Below are 18,412 nucleotides of genomic sequence, written 5' to 3' on the forward strand. Positions count from 1 at the left end.
ATATATATATATATATATAAAGGAGAAGGAGGCAGTCCGGATTTTGGATAATTCTTTATTAGCACTAACAATGATCCTGGTTTTAATATCTTGAAGAGTTCAGTTAAATAAACAAAAGCACTAATAAAGAATTATCAAAAACACTGACTGCTTCCTTCTTCTTAATATACAATATCTGTCCACCACTTCAAACACTTTGTACATATGCATGTGTGCGTGTGTGTGAGGGCAAACAAAAGAAAAAGGCACTCAATACATTTAGTAGGAGTTATATTATTATTTAAAACAGTTTGATCTGGCTCTATGTGGCTTAAAGTTTTGCAGGCTTCTTTACAGAAACCTAGCTCATTCAGGCTACTGGAAACAAGGCTGCTACTGATCAAGGCAGGTCATGGTTGGACAGGAAGCTGGTAGTGCCTTCATATCTGGCTGGCCTTTGGAGGGACTAACAGAAACACGGCCATATGTGGGCACCCACATGCACAAATATTTAAGTGTGTGTGTCAGCTGTATATATCAGCTACTTGCATGTTATTGGCTGTATGAGTGTGTATGCAAATATATATGTACTAGTGCTTACTGTACACACGTGTGTGTGCGAGCATATTTACCGTGCCTGTATGGGTGTGTGTGCATATAGTTGATTGGAGGATATGAATATGTACATTCATGTATCTATATGTGAGCATATGAATGTGTGCATGTTTGTCTGAAAGGACATATATATATATACGTGCATGTGTTTTATCCTATGTCTGAATGTGTGTCTGTGTGTGTGTGTGCTTTTAGTATTTATGTGTGCAAGCACGACAGATGTTTGCTAGTGTAATTGAATAAGATGGGACCCTGTTGATAATAGTTCATTCGATGTTTGAGAGTTTCATTCTGGAAGTTGCAAAATCTCCAGAGGAACTGGAACAGGGAGGAGGAATTCTCTCTATCCCTGCATCTAAGTGAGTGCATCTGCTGTGTGTATCTTCCCTTGTTCGTATAGTTCGTATAGTGCCTTTTGATACCATTGGATGGTGTGAGGCTGGCACTAAGCCGGTCACTAACAAATTGACAATGCGATTTGTGGATAAATGAATTGGTGTGTGTGTGTGTGTGTGTTTCTGTATTAAGCAGAATACAAGTCTCGGCTTTGCTGCAGAAACACACCCACTTCAAGGGAAACAACTGTAGTGGAAAGCTCTGACAACAACTCAACTACTTGAGTATTTCGCGTCCAAGAAAATGCCGTTGAAAGGAATTCCCTCAATTATCAGTCCTGCTTTGCTTCATGCATTAGCTGCTATGGGACATGGAGATGAAATAGGTATTTAGAAGCATTTGTAAAGCAATGGCTGCGTTCTGCTAACAAAACTTAAAACATCCCAACTTTTTCATTTTACTTTTTTTTTTAAATGTATATGTTGATTTTATTATTACGATATGCAATTTGTGTTATCAGAAATTTTATTTGTTTTGACTTATTCTATTTATTCTTAATTACAAATCCAAATATTCCACCAATTTACTTTTTCATCATTCATTCGAGATAAAATGAGATGTCCATACTATTTAGGTTTTGTTGGCAAAACTTTTAAAATTATGCACCTGGGTGCTTACGTATGCGTACGCCTTCGAACACGCCTCAATTGCCCCACCAGGTTTTTCTTCTGTATTGATTTTATTTTATATGGTCTGGGTCGCTGTGACATTTCCGTATGTGTATATATGCAACGTGTTTGTTATATTTGCACAAATCATTTATATTGAATGTTTTGATTTAATGTTTTTATCTAGCCTTTAAAAGAAAAACCATAATAATTAAGTCTTTGAACAATCAAACTTTTCGTTGAAAAGCTGAATTTCTATCTTTTTCTTTAAAAAATAACAATTCTCATTCGATCGAATTTGCGTTTATCTCTCCATTCTTGTATAAATTTAAGAAGTCGACGTAATTAATAATTTACAAGTACTCTTTCTTAGTCTCATATCAGAAGATAAGGATCACTGGTTTTCACCATATATTTCATGTAATGTTTTCCTGGCTGCAAAGAAAATTAATCTTTTAAACAAAACAAGATTATAATTTTCGGACTATTGACCTCTAGATAAAATACTTCCATCTTTTACTTGTTGTAGTCATTCGACTGCGGCTACGTTAGGGCACCGAATGGGGGAATTTTAATTGAATGAATCCGACCCGTTTGTTTTTTTTGTTTTTTTCTAAATCCGGGACTTACTCTTTCACTCTACTTTGTCGAACCGCTAAGTTACGAGGCGTAAACACACCCACACTAGTTGTCAAGCGGTGGTGGGACACACACACACACACGATGGACTTCTTTCAGTTTCCGTCTACCAAATACACCGACAAGGGTTTGGTCAACCCGAGGCTATTGAAGAAGACACTTGCCCGAGATGCCACGTAGTGGGACTGAACCTGAAACCATGTAGTTGAGAAGCACACTTCTTGCCACGCAGCCACTACTAATATTTACATCTAAACTCTATTTCGAGATCGTCATTAGGTGTTTTATTCTTAGTGTAAGAAGTATTTAACCTTATTTATTAACTAAGATCAGCGATATAAATACACATAGGAGTAAATATGATTTCTAATTTAGGCACAATGACAAAAAATAGTGAAGGAATAGGCGAAGCCACTCTCCTCTAAACATTCATACTCAAGGGACGTCAGCATGTTTGATGTTTCGTTTTATGATCCAAATAGTGAAACTGCTGATGCCAGCGGAGAACGTAATTTGCCAGCAAACTTACAGCATTACCATGGGCGATGGCGAGGCTAAGGCGTTGGGAGAGTCAAGCGCCCTCGTGGTTTCCCCTGACACCTCAGTGAGGCAAACTACCAACGTTGACAAGAATTTCGCAGTTAGTGACCCAGTCCATCTGAACATCTCACCACAGGCTGGAAAAGATAGTTCACTGTCAGGTCTCGATACTTCAGGGTTTTCTTCCATTCGGCTACGGAAGCAGTGACCCTCGCATTAACTGTAGCATCCAGGATGTGGGAGGGAGCAAAGGAATCACAGACTGTGGTGTCCCAAATGGGGCACCTACCTCTAACCCAAGGACAGAGGGTAAGACCATCTGGTTTCTTTCCATCACTTCTGGATAACCCTGACGACTCCAGAACTGACAAGCCAGGGCCTGCATAATGATTAGGTTTAGCTTGGAGTGATGAGCGAAACAACTAGCATTTAGGCGGCAAGACAGACCATGAAGATCTGTGGGGTCGAGGGGCCTACCACAGTGACATCTCAGTCTCCTACAGACATCAGCGCCCATTCTGAGTGCGTTGGAGATGCAAAGTTCATCTAGAATGAATAAATCTCCAATGTTGGCCATAGGTAGGGCATCAATCCCATTCTCTGAGAATTTTGCATTAGCTGAAAGCAGGCGACACCTTGAAAATTGATCAGGTTGATCAAGGAGAGAGTTGAAAATGGCACCTGAACACAGATTGTCCCATATTCTCTGTTTCTGTCTATCCTCCACTGTAACTGGAACTGACAAACCCAGCTCTTTCCACTGTGATAGAGCTTCATCCATCTCCCTGCTGGAATTAGTCCATGTTGGAGAGGAGAGGATGTTGCCTACCAAAGGAGAGCAAGCATGGATGGTGAAAAGAAAACAGATGGGATAAAAATGAGCACTTGCACAGACCTAGATCCCCAAACTATTTGGGAAAGATTTGGTTGTGGAAATTTGGAGAGAGTTTGGCATTGATCAAGCATTCAAGTTTCCTGAAGATTAAGTCATCAAAGTATTGGAGGGACAACAGGAATCTGTAAGAGAGACTAACTCTCAGAAAATACAATAGCTTAGGAATTAACAAGTAATTCCTAAGATTAAAAAAACCTTGGTGTTGCTCAATCACTTCCAGGTTTTTTTAAAGTTGTTCAAGGTTAGCTATTTTGGATCTAAAGATTGACTCGAAAGCTAAGTCAGTAATTGGGGCTCCAAGGGGGCACCATGTTGATGAAGGAGGAATTGCAATGAATGTAGAAAGTTAATTGTACTTTAAGTGTTCATTGTATCAATACAAATATCTGTAGATATCATATGGGTAATTGTAAATGTGTTATAAATTTTATTGCCAGTCATGCTAGAAATGATATGCTGTTATCTTTTTTGACAATATATAAGAGGATTTGACTTTTTAAAAAGTGATGTCCTTTTTGTATGAATAGTTTATGCAGAGTGACCTTGCCTGTAGGATAAATTGAAAACAGTGCCCTGTCGACATGAGCTTATTTATATGGTAGCTGGGGAACATAACAGAAAATTCTGATTACACCGTGCTGTCATGTGATGCCAGGATACATTTCCCACCAAATGTGTTTTCCCACAAAGCTGGATCCCCCACCCACATAGGTGATTATTCCTGTTATAACTAAAGACTATGTACTACATTTATGAGATATTTCAGTTCTCGACTTTTAATGATTTTATTATTTCTTGATTTACATTCTCAATACACATACAACTAATTGTACATTATGTATATTAAAAATGTTTACTGTTATTAATATATATTGTTGAAGACAATTCGTTCTCTTATCAATTATTCAACATATTAAACATAACACCTTTATGCATTGTTGGTTCTCTTTTCTACATGGCTTCCTCTTCTGACACAGCTTCTGTCCTATCAAGCATAGATAACTTCTGCTATACCACCATGCACTAGATAGTCCACTGTGTTGTTGGCTCAAACGGTTGCATTTTTCTCAGCAAACAAGTGTATCTGAGATTGCCCAATATCATTTCTTAGTTTGTCTCTGTCCCTATTCATGGAGATACTATCACACTACCTACAGGCTCTTTCACTTGCGAATAATTGATATACAAAATTATTAAATGCACATCAATTTCACTACAAGAGTGACTTTCTTTTGCCTATTATTCAACTGTTGTGAGTTAGGCGACAGAAAGCCATCTCAACTGCTTAGTTGCATAAAGCAGTTGCTTGGCATGAACACAAAGATAACATTTTGAAACAGTTATTCTTATCTTGTCTTCTACTTATGCCATTTAAAGTATCTACTAAAGAAAGTGACAATGCTGAACTCTTAGCTGAGATGGCCTATAATATTGATGAACTTCATTCATTAGTATTAGTGCTGACAGTCTGGTCTCTTCTTCACTGGGCATTTCTTCTATGACCTTATTGGATGTCTTTAATTCTAAGATGGAGCATCAGGCCATATTAGTATAGACACTTACCATGTATATTAGATGATGAGCTTAACTGATCCTCTAATTGCAGACAGTTTCTCATGAATATTCTCAAAGCCCTAGTTTTTCAAGCTCAAAGCAATTATACTATTGGTACTACTGCAGATTTGGATTAAAGGCTCAGCAGTGTATTCAGCCATGTGGTTTTATGCAGGTGAATCTTGTTTCTGGATTTTCCTCTTTCCATTACAAGAAACACTTTGGACCACAAATAGCTATGACAAATTTACCTAACATTTGTCAAAAATGTTGCTAACTGATTGATACAGGGCCACAAACTTCCATATCACCATTTCAAATTTGTGGGGAAGAACAGAAAGTATGTGATATTGTTTTGTATGCATTCAGTCATTCACTTATAAGTACTTATGGCAGCAAATCATTAACTCTTGATTTGAGACTTCCTAGAAATTGATCTTTTGTTTGCTGTGTTTGATTTCAGTTTTGGCAGATGCACACTTTCCTACATCATCTATTTGTCGTCGGGGACCAATTGAAATTAGGGCAGATGGTAAGTTAAAAATTTCTTAATCATTTATTATAACCAAATAACTGGATATCTACACACACACACACACACACACACACACACACACAATGAAACTAAGATTGTTCAAATGATGCCTTTGGTTATGAACTGGACATTTGGTTACAGCTTTTTGGTCACTAAACTTATTTTAGCAGTAGCATTAAAAGCAGACTCACACATTCAGAAATATACAAATGCACAGCAAGAGGGAGGGAGAGAGAAACATTAAAATGTTGCAAATAAATAAAAAAAAGAAAACCTACAAATCCTCAAAAACCGAGAAATATTACAGTGTATAAACTGGTTGACATGTCTTCTCCCTAAAAGCATATAAAGGTAACACTTCCACACAAACACAATAAGTTAGAGAGCAACATTAAAGCATATTAAAAGTGAATCTAATTGACACTGAGAAACACACATATAGACAAAAATGATATAAAGTGAAATAGTTAAAATGGAGTTATTTGCCTGCTTATGACGAATACACAGCAAAAGATTACTAAGAGCTATTACTAAGCTAATTTATCAATAAGCCTGTTCAGCTTTTTTTTTTTTTTTTTTTTTTTTTTTTTTTTTGTCTTTGGTCAGTAAGTGTTATTTCCTATTTGCTTCTATCTAAAACTCAAAGGAAATGACTACTATTCCCTTCAAACTTTGCTTTTGTGACCTGCACATCAACGTTTTGGTACTGACATATTTTTCATTACATTTCAGACAGATTCAGTATTAAGTTGCTGAATCAGAAATATTGTTATAGCAAATATTCTGCTCAATACCAGATTTGCTTGCCAGTTGCATGTCCCTTAGTGGCTGACAATATGTGCATCATGAGTAGAAGTAGTGGAGGAGCATCATAGCCATATGATGAGAGGGATTCTTTGGGGCTTGAATAAATGTAACAGAAACAAAGTTTGAAGGAAGTATTATCCATTTTTCATACTTTCTAAAAGAAAGCAAATAGGAAATAACAGTTGCTACACAAGGAAAAAAATTGTGTTACACTGCTATCAGTGTTCCTCAAGAAGTTAGTTGTTAGCTTTCATTCATTCATTTGTCTGTCAGTTTTCCCAAACTAGCATGGATTAGATGAACTTAATGTTCAGATATTGTTTTACAGCCAGATGCTCTTCCTGTCATTAACTCTTACCTGTTTTTTTTTTGAGTAAGGGATCTCTTATTCCACACATTTTTGAGAGTGCAAATCCAGCAGACAATTTGTTTACAGAAAAATAATAACGAAACTTACCACTTGTGGGTCAGCAGATTTTCATGCACAGTGCACAGGACATAAAGATTTGCAGGCATAGAGACTCATATATACATGCATACATACATATATATACTGTTACTTGTTTCAGCCCAGTCGTTACACAGAGGCCATGCTGGAGCACCACCTTAAAGGGTTTTAGTTGAACAAATCAACCCCAGGACTTATTCTTTGTAAGCCTAGTACTTATTCTGTCAGTTTCTTTTGCCAAACTACTAAGTTATGGGGACATAAACACACCAACATTGGTTGTCAAGCAATGGTGGAGGGACAAACACACACATAGATACATATGCATATATATATATATGATAGTCGTTTTTCAGTTTCTCTCTACCAAATCCACTCACAAGGCTTTGGTTGGCCCGAGGCTATAGTAGAAGACACTTGCCCAAGGTGTCACAGAGTGGGACTGAACCTGGAACCATGTGGTTGAGAAGCAAGCGTCTTATCACACAATATACACATATGTTCACAGCATAACATATTACCACTCAACCATTTGCTATCACCATTTTAGGAAGATTCGTCCTCTAGAATAAACAAGTTTAAAAGAAATAGGAACCATTTCCAAACAAAGATTAGTCCTGACGATTTCCCTAATTCAATTGTTCAATTAGATAAAATGGAGAACTTATACCATGTTAATTACAAATAATGCAGTGAAATGATAAAGCTAATTTAACATCATCATACATGAGAGAAAGAGAAATAGAGGGGAGAAAGAGAGAGAGAGAGAATAAAATGTTGCAAATAAATAAACATACAAAACAACACTGTACAATAAAAACATAACCAGGAAAACCATTCCAGCCAAATTGGGAATTATAGTAGTGTGTTGTTGGCACTCCGTCGAGGGTTCCAGTTGATCTGATCAACAGAACAGCCTGCTCGTGAAATCAACATGCAAGTGGCTGAGCACTCCACAGACACGTGTACCCTTAACGTAGTTCTCGGGGATATTCAGCGTGACACAGTGTGACAAGGCTGACCCTTTGAAATACAGGTACAACAGAAACAGGAAGTAAGAGTGAGAGAAAGTTGAGGTGAAAGAGTACAGCAGGGTTCGCCACCATCCCCTGCTGGAGCATCGTGGAGCTTTAGGTGTTTTCGCTCAATAAACACTCACAACGCCCGGTCTGGGAATCGAAACCGCAATCCTATGACCGCGATTCCGCTGCCCTAACCACTGGGCCATTGCGCCTCCACTAGTAGTGTGTACACAGAAACTAAATATATCTTTCTGCTATTTCAATTTCAGTTTTACATTTTATTTCTCATTTGTTTCAATGTGTTAGCAAACTGCTTTAATCTCTGATGTGGACACAGTTACAAAGTACAGTGAACAATTAAAATGTGTTATCACTACTAAAGAAAAATGTAATTTTATTATTGTGATTCAAACACTTCATGATACATCAGTTACTTTAGAGAATAGATATAATTTACTTCAAGATATTTGGGCCTAGCCCATAAAATGGGTAATAGCTATTATGTATAATGTGTGCTACTGATATTTTAAATTTGAAAATCTGGCAAAAAGTAGCTTGATTTATACATTAATTATTACAGTATACATTTATATAGATATTCACACATATATTATGTATAGGTATATATGTGTATACAGATACATATGTATATATGTGTGTGTGTGTGTGTGCATTCATTTCTTTCTTTTCTTTTTTTAGGACACAAAATACCAGAGTTATTAAAAGCTATAATGCAGCTGTTCCCATTGGACACCTATGAAGACTCAGTAAGGTTTTTCAACTGTAGTACCTTATTACTTACAAATCCTACCTTGTGATCATTATCATCATGGATTTACAGTTCAGTTTTCAATGATGCAATAGGCTTGTTTGATGAGGTCTCAATTTGACATAATTTTTTCTATACCACAAAAGTTTTCAAATTCATACTGAAAAAACACACTTGATATTCTCTTGACCGAACAATACAAAATCAAATACCTTTCGATCCTTAGCTTATGTGATGTTGCTCCAAGCAACCAGACTTTATTTTCTTTCTTAACCTGTTGACATGCTTATATGGAGTTGGCCAAAAGTCACCTGACAGTAAATCAAAATTCCATAAATACTATCGGTAATTCTGTATTGACTCAAATGGAAAAAGGTGTTATTCAAGAAGGACTTCAGTTTGAACAATTTTCACAATGTTTCATATTCAGATGCTTTTATTAAATTCATTCAGTTGTTAAACACAAATAAATCTTGGAATTAAATAGTTTCGATTTACTGTCAGGTGACTTTTGGCCAATCCTGTATTACTAGTTTTCTACAGTTCAACTAATTTACTTGTCTGTAATCACATATATTTTCTGTGTCTTGCCAAGTACATACAATTATCTCTGGATTATACTGCTGAGCTAATCTCTTTCTGAATTTCAAGTATTCAAAGGGCCAGTGGTTAATGATACTTAACTCTGGTTACTGTAATATTAAGCAAATAAGAGGTAAATATCCTCCCAGGTACGGTGTTATTAGCATTTCCTTCTGGAGGAATTGAACTAAGTACTGCCAACAAAATATTATTGAGTCAGCCACATGCAAATTTTTTGCTAGTATTAGATGTTCATAAACAAGAGTCAGAAAGTAAAGGAAGGGTATTTAAAATGGTACAGTTTTGGGTAACAAATATTGTGTGTATTACTCAGTAGTTATTAAACTCAGTATTTTGAGCATGTCATCAGGGCCCAGAACCTCAGCACTCATATCTTGCAGGAAGAGTCAATGGGAAATGAAGAAGAGAGAGACTGAGAAGATGCTGGTTGGATAGCATCAAAGAAGTGAATGGAAGATCCTGGCTGAATGCATAATCATTGTGAAAGGTAGGAATACATGGATAAATATGGTGCATGCACCCATAGTATCCAACCTACAGCAAAGAACATGGGAATAGACAAGACAAAACAAAACAAACCCATGTCAACTTAGCCTCATTGCAACCTCTTCTTTTTTTTAAACTCTGTGGGGAATGTGAAAAACAAATGTCCCACATTTATTATCTTTGTAATGAATTTTCTCATCTAAATAAAAATACTAATATCATTTTATCTACTGATATAGGCTTTTGTTATGAAGAAAACTAAAGAAGATATAAATTTGCCACTGCCTCACTTGGCTGAATATAAGAAGATTTTATCAGAAGCAGAGAATAAATCTGTAAGCAATGTAGTATTAATCAGAAAAGAGTTCAAACTATAAACAAAATTATTTCTTACAAGTACAACACAGAAATATAGCTTTATATGTTTTCTTCACTTCATCTATTTGCAGATTCATATGATTGAAGTCGAAAGATTTGCTTTCTATGAACAAGCCAAAAAAGCATATGCTATTGTTCACACAGGGTAAAATGTATCTTATTTATATTTTTTTTACAAAAAATTCAATAACAAAAAAAATTACAAAGCTGGAAACCAAACATGAAGTTTCACAAAAATTTGTGGTAAAGCTTTAGCATTATGAGGGTCGGCTGAAAAGTTCATACGTTGATTATGAAGGAGTGATGCTAAAGCTGTGAAATTTTGCATGGCATGTGTTAATTTTATCTCTTCTTATCAATAACTGCATTTCCAGGTAAAATGTCATTGGCCTGCCTGTTCAAAGAAGACTTCAAAAGTGACTAGTAGCAACTTTTCTTGAAAATGGACAAAATTTGGCATGATGGCATTATCAGATACCTGCAGAAAAACGGTTTAGTCCCCGAGGACATTCATGCTGACATTAGGGAATAATGTTCCAGCTTTATCAATAGTGCAAAAGTGGGAAGCTGAATTTAGGAGGGAAAGGGAGTCTTAACAATGACCCAAGGTCTGAACATCCTGTAACTGCCACAGCTGAGGAAAACATTGATCATGTTCACCACATGGTGATGGATGACAGGTAATTGACTATAAAACAAATAGCCAATGCTACTAGCATATCCTGTGAGAGAGTTTAGAATATTTTGCACAATAAACTTGGAATGACAAAGGTTTTTGCTCAGTGGGTGCCATATCTTGACACCGGATCAAAATCACACCAGGTTAATCACATTATGGGAAAATTTGACATTGTTTCCAGCAGGTCAAGCTGGTTTCCTAATGCAGGATCAGTGTTGGTTTCATCGCTTTAAACCAAAGATAAAGAGTTGATCTATGGAGTGGAAACACAACTCCTCACCTGCTCTAAAGAAGGCTAAGATCGTTTCATTTGCAGGGAAGGTAATGGCCTGTATTTTAGGATGCAAAGGGCATTGTGTTCATGACTATCTTCAAAAGAGCCACGCTATTAATGGAGAAAACTATGCCAACTTGCTGAGGCAGTTATGAAAGGCTATCAAGACCTGATGTCCAGGAAAACTGACAAAAAGAGTCTTGTTTCATCAGGACAATGCTTCAGTACACAAGTCCTCCATTTCAATGGCTACTGTGCATGACTCTGGCTTTGAACTGATTCATCACCTTCCCTATTCTCCTGATTTGGCCCCATCTAACTATCATCTGTTCCCTAACATGAAAGGGCACTTGGCTGGCAATCAGTATCACAGTGATGACACCCCTTTATCAGCTGTTGATGACTTTTTTGACATTGGTCAGCAATGAGATCCGAGCACTGCAACACCAATGAAAGAGTTGTGGACTGAAAAGGGAATTATGTTGAAAAATAAACCTCATTTGGTCACATTCTATAAGGGTATCTTCGTCAGCCTATGAACTTTTCAGCTGACCCTCATATTGTTCCTAACTTTCCCTTTAGTGTTATAAAAGTTATAGTTATTAATCTTCTCTAGTTATGTCGAAGTCTAAAAATGCTGTGTTGCAATGATTGTGATTGAATCATGAAGTTGAAAACCTCAATAATAAAATTATCTTGAGAACCACATTTTGATAAAAAAAAATTGGAATTTAAAAGAATTTGAGACAATATAAACTTTAATAATTACTTTCTTTTAGTAAAAGTTACATACTCCAAACTAAGCAGCTTTTTTTATTATTGTATAGGTAAATTCCTGTACACTAGAACATAAAATGCATCCATTACAGAATTGTGTATCAGAAACAAAATTATTTGTTACACTGTGTGTAAAAACATCAAGCTGAGCTCCAAATGATATGTTATCTAGCAGACATGTTTCAATATGATTTCACCTTCTTAGTCATTTGAGTTGGACTGGAAATTCTGTTGCTGAACATGGAAAATAGCAAACAATATTCATTTGAAGCTTAGCTCAATGTTTTTACACAAAAAGTCAGAGAAAAATATATTTGCAACACGAAATCCCACAGTGAATGTCTTCCTGTTCTAGTATACAGGAACGTTTTAAAAATAAATGTGCAGACCTTTATTTTGATTCTCACTTCATGTGCTTATACCAATATATAAGTGTGTGTGTGACATTTCAAATTGCTTAGCTTGAAAAATCTTTGCTTTTGCAACTATTTTATTCCCTCCTCTTAAATGAAATACTTTTTTGATCTTCCTTGTAGTGAATTGGCAAAATATGGAAACATAATCATTAAGAAGGGTCTCGCCTTGTAACACCAACGCCTGACTTCTGAATGACCTTCACAACGCTCACATATGACCATTATATTTTTCTCTTTTCCCTGCCAACAGTCTTTTGCAGTACTTGCAATAAGGTCACAAGTGCCACCCTCCTTTCTGTGACTAAACCAGGACTTCCCATATACTGCTAATAACAAAATTTGATGTCAATTCATCCCCAAATTAATTGAATATCAATTACATAACTAATTTACCAGTATTTGATAGAATTTACGTGAGTAAAATATCTTCAAACACCTTTAATATTTGAATCATTTTTTTTAATGGAAAGGATTGATTTGGTGGACACCAAAAAGACCACAAATACTAGGTTTGTGAGTTTGAGCAACAAATAACAATATTGTGTTCAAAGTGTTTTTGTACTTAATAAATAATGCACATGGCACTCATATTCCACCATATATATGTAAAAACTAGTTCAACTGCACCAAAACTGATATATTCTAAATTTTTTTTTGTTTGTTAATGTCCAGTTCCTTTAAATATGAATATAAACTCTGCTTAATCAAAAACCATCTCAATAAATTCTCCAAGACAGTTCAGACCAACCAAAGCCCATCAAGTATGTGTCCCTACCAACAATTGACAACCAGTGTTGGTGTGTTTATACTCCTGTAACATAGTTTATCAAGCTCCTTTGTTGAACTACTAAGTACCAAGCTCAGAAAAATGGACTGGGGTCAATTCATTCAACTAAAAATTCCTAATGGCAGTGCTCCAGCATGGCCACAGACTGAAACAAGTAAAACTTAAATATGCATGTTTCAATTGGAGAAATCCATTCAATAATTTCCATATTTCGAAATCCTTGAGTCAAGCTTTAAAGTCTTTTTGCAAATTCTTAATGGAGTTTTTATAGATAAGCCAGTCAATATCAAAAATATTTTTTCTGATTTCTCTATTGACAACAAATTTTCAAAATTCTCAAAGCTGTATTTGCCCAAAGTAGGTGAGCTTAACTGAATTAGAATCCAGGATTCATTACAAAATTACTTTTCACAATACAAAGAAAGAGGCATTAGATTTGTTTTCAACCTGAATTTCAGATAGTCTTCAGAACTGTGCCAAGGGGTTGCTTCCCTTAATGTTTCTGGTTTCAAGATTAAAATTTTTTTCAAAATACAGACAGGAGTGGTTGTGTGGGAAGTAGCTTACTTACCAACCACATGGTTCTGGGTTCAGTCCCACTGCGTGGCACCTTGGGCAAGTGTCTTCTACTATAGCCTTGGGCCGACCAAAGCCTTGAATGGATTTGGTAGACGGAAACTGAAAGAAACTTGTGTGTATATGTCTCCCCAACATCGCTTGACAACCGATGTTGGTGTGTTTACGTCCCCGTAACTTAGCGGATCGGCAAAAGAGACTGATAGAATAAGTACTAGGGTCAATTTGCTCAAGGCGGTGCTCCAGCATGGCCGCAGTCAAATGACTGAAACAAGTAAAAGAGGTGAATTGATATTATATTAGTAACGACCTAACACCCACACTAACAAATAACTGGCAATACTAAACTGACTTACCCTTCAACATTTAAATCAGCCAGATCTGGCTTCTTATAACCTACAACATTATTCTAAAAATAGATGATCTCAATATTGAGATGATGCATGATTAATTCAAAACTGTGTGAATAAATAAGCATTATATTTGACAGCAGAGTAATCTTAATGTTAAAGGGTTAACAAATGAAGATCCAGATCTTTTCAATCAGATTGTCTGTTAATAATTGAAAATAGGTTACCATGGATAAGAAATTTAAAGTTCAAGCACTGAATTTTAATTTTAGCTTTTATTGTTTTCTTTTCTAAAACTACTTTTATTCTTATTAAAAATCCCTTTTTATCTTTTACTAAGAACATCTCATAATTCATTATAAAATGTGATATTTTTCAATTTAGCATTTTTATCATTTAATTAATTTAATATATAATTGGTTTTAAATGTTTTCTTTTGTGACAACAATATGGTTATTTGCATCATCAACTATACCCAAAACATCAAGATTGTTTCAGTCAGACCCAGAGCGTTTATTTAAATAACCCATAAGTTCTGAACATACATGAATGACACATTACTGGTGGCCATTATATCCAATCAGGCGTTTTACCCATGTATAATATTTGACAATTAGCCTATCTGAACCAGGGATCTATAAATGCAAACTAGTAAATTACCATTTCCATGAAGTCCTAAGCTTATATCCACAACCACTGATCTATTCAGACCACTTTGAGAAGCCCCCAACTAACACACACACAAATGGAAAAAAAAAGAGAATAATAAAGTAAACTCTTGAACAACTTCTTGGATAGTTATACAAAATTAACAACAATGACTATGCTTTGTGATAAAAGGTGATTTATTTAAACCAAAATGTTTTTAAAAAAAAGAAAATGATAGATTTTTAAAATCTACATTCATACTTCACATTGTACACACACACATACATTCTATTTCAACAATTAGATTTCATATACACAGACTGATGAAGTCAACTTCAGGAAACTCTGTCTAATGCCTCAAGTAGGACTATGCTGTTGCCACGAACTGCCTGCAAAAAAGAAAGAAAAAGCACAATCATTTAAAAAAATGTACTTCTCAGAAATCATCTATATATATATATATATATATATATATATATATATATATATAAATAAATAAAACACCTACTGGTTCAAAACAGCACACATTACTATATCTGAAAATAAGATGGTCACAGTTGGAAAACTATAAACCTGCCTGAACAGGACTGATATGAAGCCAAACAATATCATCTGAGTTAGGAAGTGTTTGACCTTCAAGCAAAAGTGCCCCTCAAATGATAGTATAAATTTAACTTCATTTACCTAGGTGCAAGTCCTTCGCACGTTTTCATTTTACTTTCTAAATGCAGCAGCAAATATTAAAATAATTACTGATCGAAGTTTTATTTCATACTAACATAACTGACCACAGCAGAATTTGAATTCAAAATGAAATAATCTTTTTTTTTCTTTTTCTAATGCATACTGAAGAGAAACTAAATCAACAATACAAAAGTTTTTTATTTATTTATTACACACCAAGAAAAAAGTATAGTCAGCTAAATCTACCCCAGAACATATATATTGCTAATATTCAGAAAAGGTAAAAGGTTAAATTAGACCAACTTCAATTTCAAAAAGACACCAAAATGGGCCTAACAAAGCCAAACTTAGTACATGAAGAGGAATGTATTAACACAATCAACCCTCTTAAATTGCTGGCATTTATGTTGATCCTGATTTTGATTTGGCTATTTCAGTTTTGCAGTCAGGGTTATCTTATACTCTTTGCTGTATAAATATAACTAAACATCAAGAGAGTAAAAATAAATTAAACTAGTAACACCATGAGCATCTTCAACAACCCCAACATTGTGGCATTACAACAGTAAATGACATATCAACAAGCAAATATGCTTTAAAATCTACCACCAAAAAAGATAAAATAGAATTTCAAAATGCATTTTCCATCTAAACCATAAACTCATACTTGAAGGGTCTTTACAGGACCACTTAACCCTTTAGTGTTCACATTATTCTGCCAAAATTAATGCTTTTTCATCTACATTGTTTTGAACTAATCATACATTATCTTATAGGTATGAGATTTTGATGAGGTAGCTGTTAATTTTTAAAACAATATTGTAGGGTTGGTGTGAGATACCAGATCTGGCCAGTTTGAACATAAAACAGGCAGAATACTTTTGGCCGGTTTAAATGCTAAAGGGTTAAACTTTAAAAAAATAGTGGCTAAATCTCCTACAAATCACATTCTACAATTGCCTTAAAAAATGAAGGACACTTTGGGTAATGTACTCCTAGATACATTGTCTGCATAAAACAAACAAAAGAAAAAAAGAGACAACAGTCAGAACTTGGATCCCTTTGACACAAGAAGGCCTGGAGCTATTAAACCACAAATACCTTTTGAAAACATCTCCAGGCAATTAAAAGAACCAAAATTCACACATCTCTAAGGTTGCACTCAAATAGATAAGTCCAGAAAACCAAAGCCTGCATATTCAGTAATAGATGTAGGAAATGAGCCCAATTTCCAGACTAGTTCACAAAAAAAATAAATCTGCAGGTTCTACATATATCCTCAAAATTTTTGTAGACAATTAACTTGAATCCATATATCTCTTCCAGCCTCTGTACTCAGACACTGGGTCATTTATTCAAATTCAGCAAAATCCTCTAAGCACCATTCTAACACTTTTACATGTGAAGACAGTATTATATACATCAACTTTTAAGATCCATGAATCCTTGAATAAAATGCCTCATGGTTTTGTCTGAATAACCTCTTTCTTTAACAATGCATGTAACCTCTAATATTATAATCACTTGTCAAGTCAAGTTACTATCATCATTTAAAGTCCATGTTCCATGGGTTAAGGACTGCACTGTGCTCCAGTGTCTACTCTGGCATAGTTTCTATGGCTGGGTGCCCTTCCTAATACTAACCACTACAGCTTGTACTGGGAGCTTTTCTTGTGTCACTGATACTAGTGAGGTTGGCATACAGCTTGCAAGCCTATGAAATCCAAAAGGAAGAGCTTTATGCTAACAGACGAATGTTAAGGTATAAAAGCAGAAGGGAAAAGTAGGTTCTTACAGAGGAGCTACATGGCTACTCACATTTAGGGGAGAGAAATAAATCAGTAGTGGCTGCAAAGAGATAAATAATGGTAATGAGGTGCCCATATGGTACCAGGTGAACAGAAGTGCAAACAGAAAAACCAGGAGTGAGTAGGAAGATAAGGAAAATGAAAGAGTGAAAGTAGGCAATTTAAGGATTGAAAGGAGGATGCAGAAGTGAGGATTATCAAGTGCCTGAATTGGGGTGGGGCAGAGGGATGCAAAAAAAGAAAGCAGCAACAGGATACATTCACAAATTAGAAATTACAGCCCAAAACAAGTAAAATTCTTTGGAAATAGTAATATGCTTAACTTTTTCTCCTTCCACATTTGAGCTCACCCTCCAGCAGTGAAGGCCATAAATACCAGAGTTTAATCAATAATACTACTCTTGTGTCCTGGTACCAATTAATAAACCAGTATTATGCATCAAGGAAAATATAAATTAAGATATTTTATATACAACTAATAGAACCATACATACCACCATTCCAATGGGGTTTTTTTCTCCATTTTTAGTTTCTTCGACACATTCATCAATCACCAAATTCATGAATGGATCAAAGCCACGCAAGATGCCACTTACAGTTCGGCCACCATTAAGCTTCACTGCAAAAAGAAAAATTAAAGAATTAAACTCAACAGTACAACAACAAAAAAAAAAAACCCAGCTTTCCTAACAGTCATTCTCCCTTTTTACATTCAAAGAAAGACAAATTCTTTAAATTGTTTCAGCTTTAAAGCTTCAGTCATGCTGGAGTACAAAATAAAACATTTTACAGGGTAATTCTCATCAATTGTTAAGTTAAGCAACAGATAACAGAACTATCTTGCACAACATGCTTTCATTTTCAACTGAAGATGATTCAACCATGAAACCAAAACTAGACCTTTAATAATCCTGTCACCTACTACACCAGTTTCAGTCACAGCCCAAAACAATCAGAACTTACCTACTTTCAATTCTATCTGACCAGTAGAATACATTAATTGTTACTGTCATTGAAAAGTCCCAGTCAGCAAGAGTGTCAGTAAAGAAAATGACTGATATTTTGGAAGCGTCTTCATACATCTATAGTATGTCCCATAAGCAACTTCTCTGACCTTGCCAGCTATTGCCAAAGCCACT

At 35.4% G+C, this 18,412-nt stretch overlaps 2 protein-coding genes across 2 annotated transcripts in view; one reads left to right on the plus strand and one right to left on the minus strand.

Annotated features, from left to right (window-relative positions):
• Nucleotides 1-1,162: 1,162 nt before the first annotated feature.
• Nucleotides 1,163-12,862, plus strand: LOC106876135 (fucose mutarotase). Its single transcript, XM_014924555.1, has 6 exons — nucleotides 1,163-1,315; nucleotides 5,690-5,758; nucleotides 8,738-8,805; nucleotides 10,136-10,231; nucleotides 10,346-10,419; nucleotides 12,541-12,862. Exons 1-6 carry the CDS (start codon nucleotides 1,234-1,236, stop codon nucleotides 12,590-12,592), a joined length of 441 nt encoding a protein of 146 aa, XP_014780041.1. The 5' UTR covers nucleotides 1,163-1,233; the 3' UTR covers nucleotides 12,593-12,862.
• Nucleotides 12,863-14,957: 2,095 nt separating this feature from the next.
• Nucleotides 14,958-18,412, minus strand: part of LOC106876131 (small nuclear ribonucleoprotein G) — an 18,481-nt gene continuing 15,026 nt past the window's right edge. The window contains exons 3-4 of the mRNA XM_014924547.2: nucleotides 17,768-17,892; nucleotides 14,958-15,170 (exon numbers count right to left, since the gene is read on the minus strand). Coding sequence (XP_014780033.1) covers nucleotides 15,117-15,170; nucleotides 17,768-17,892 — 179 coding nt within the window. The 3' untranslated portion in view covers nucleotides 14,958-15,116. The remainder of the gene's footprint in view (nucleotides 15,171-17,767; nucleotides 17,893-18,412) is intronic.

This window comes from Octopus bimaculoides, chromosome 14 (assembly GCF_001194135.2).
Source record: "Octopus bimaculoides isolate UCB-OBI-ISO-001 chromosome 14, ASM119413v2, whole genome shotgun sequence".
NCBI classification, from domain to species: Eukaryota; Metazoa; Mollusca; class Cephalopoda; order Octopoda; family Octopodidae; genus Octopus; species Octopus bimaculoides.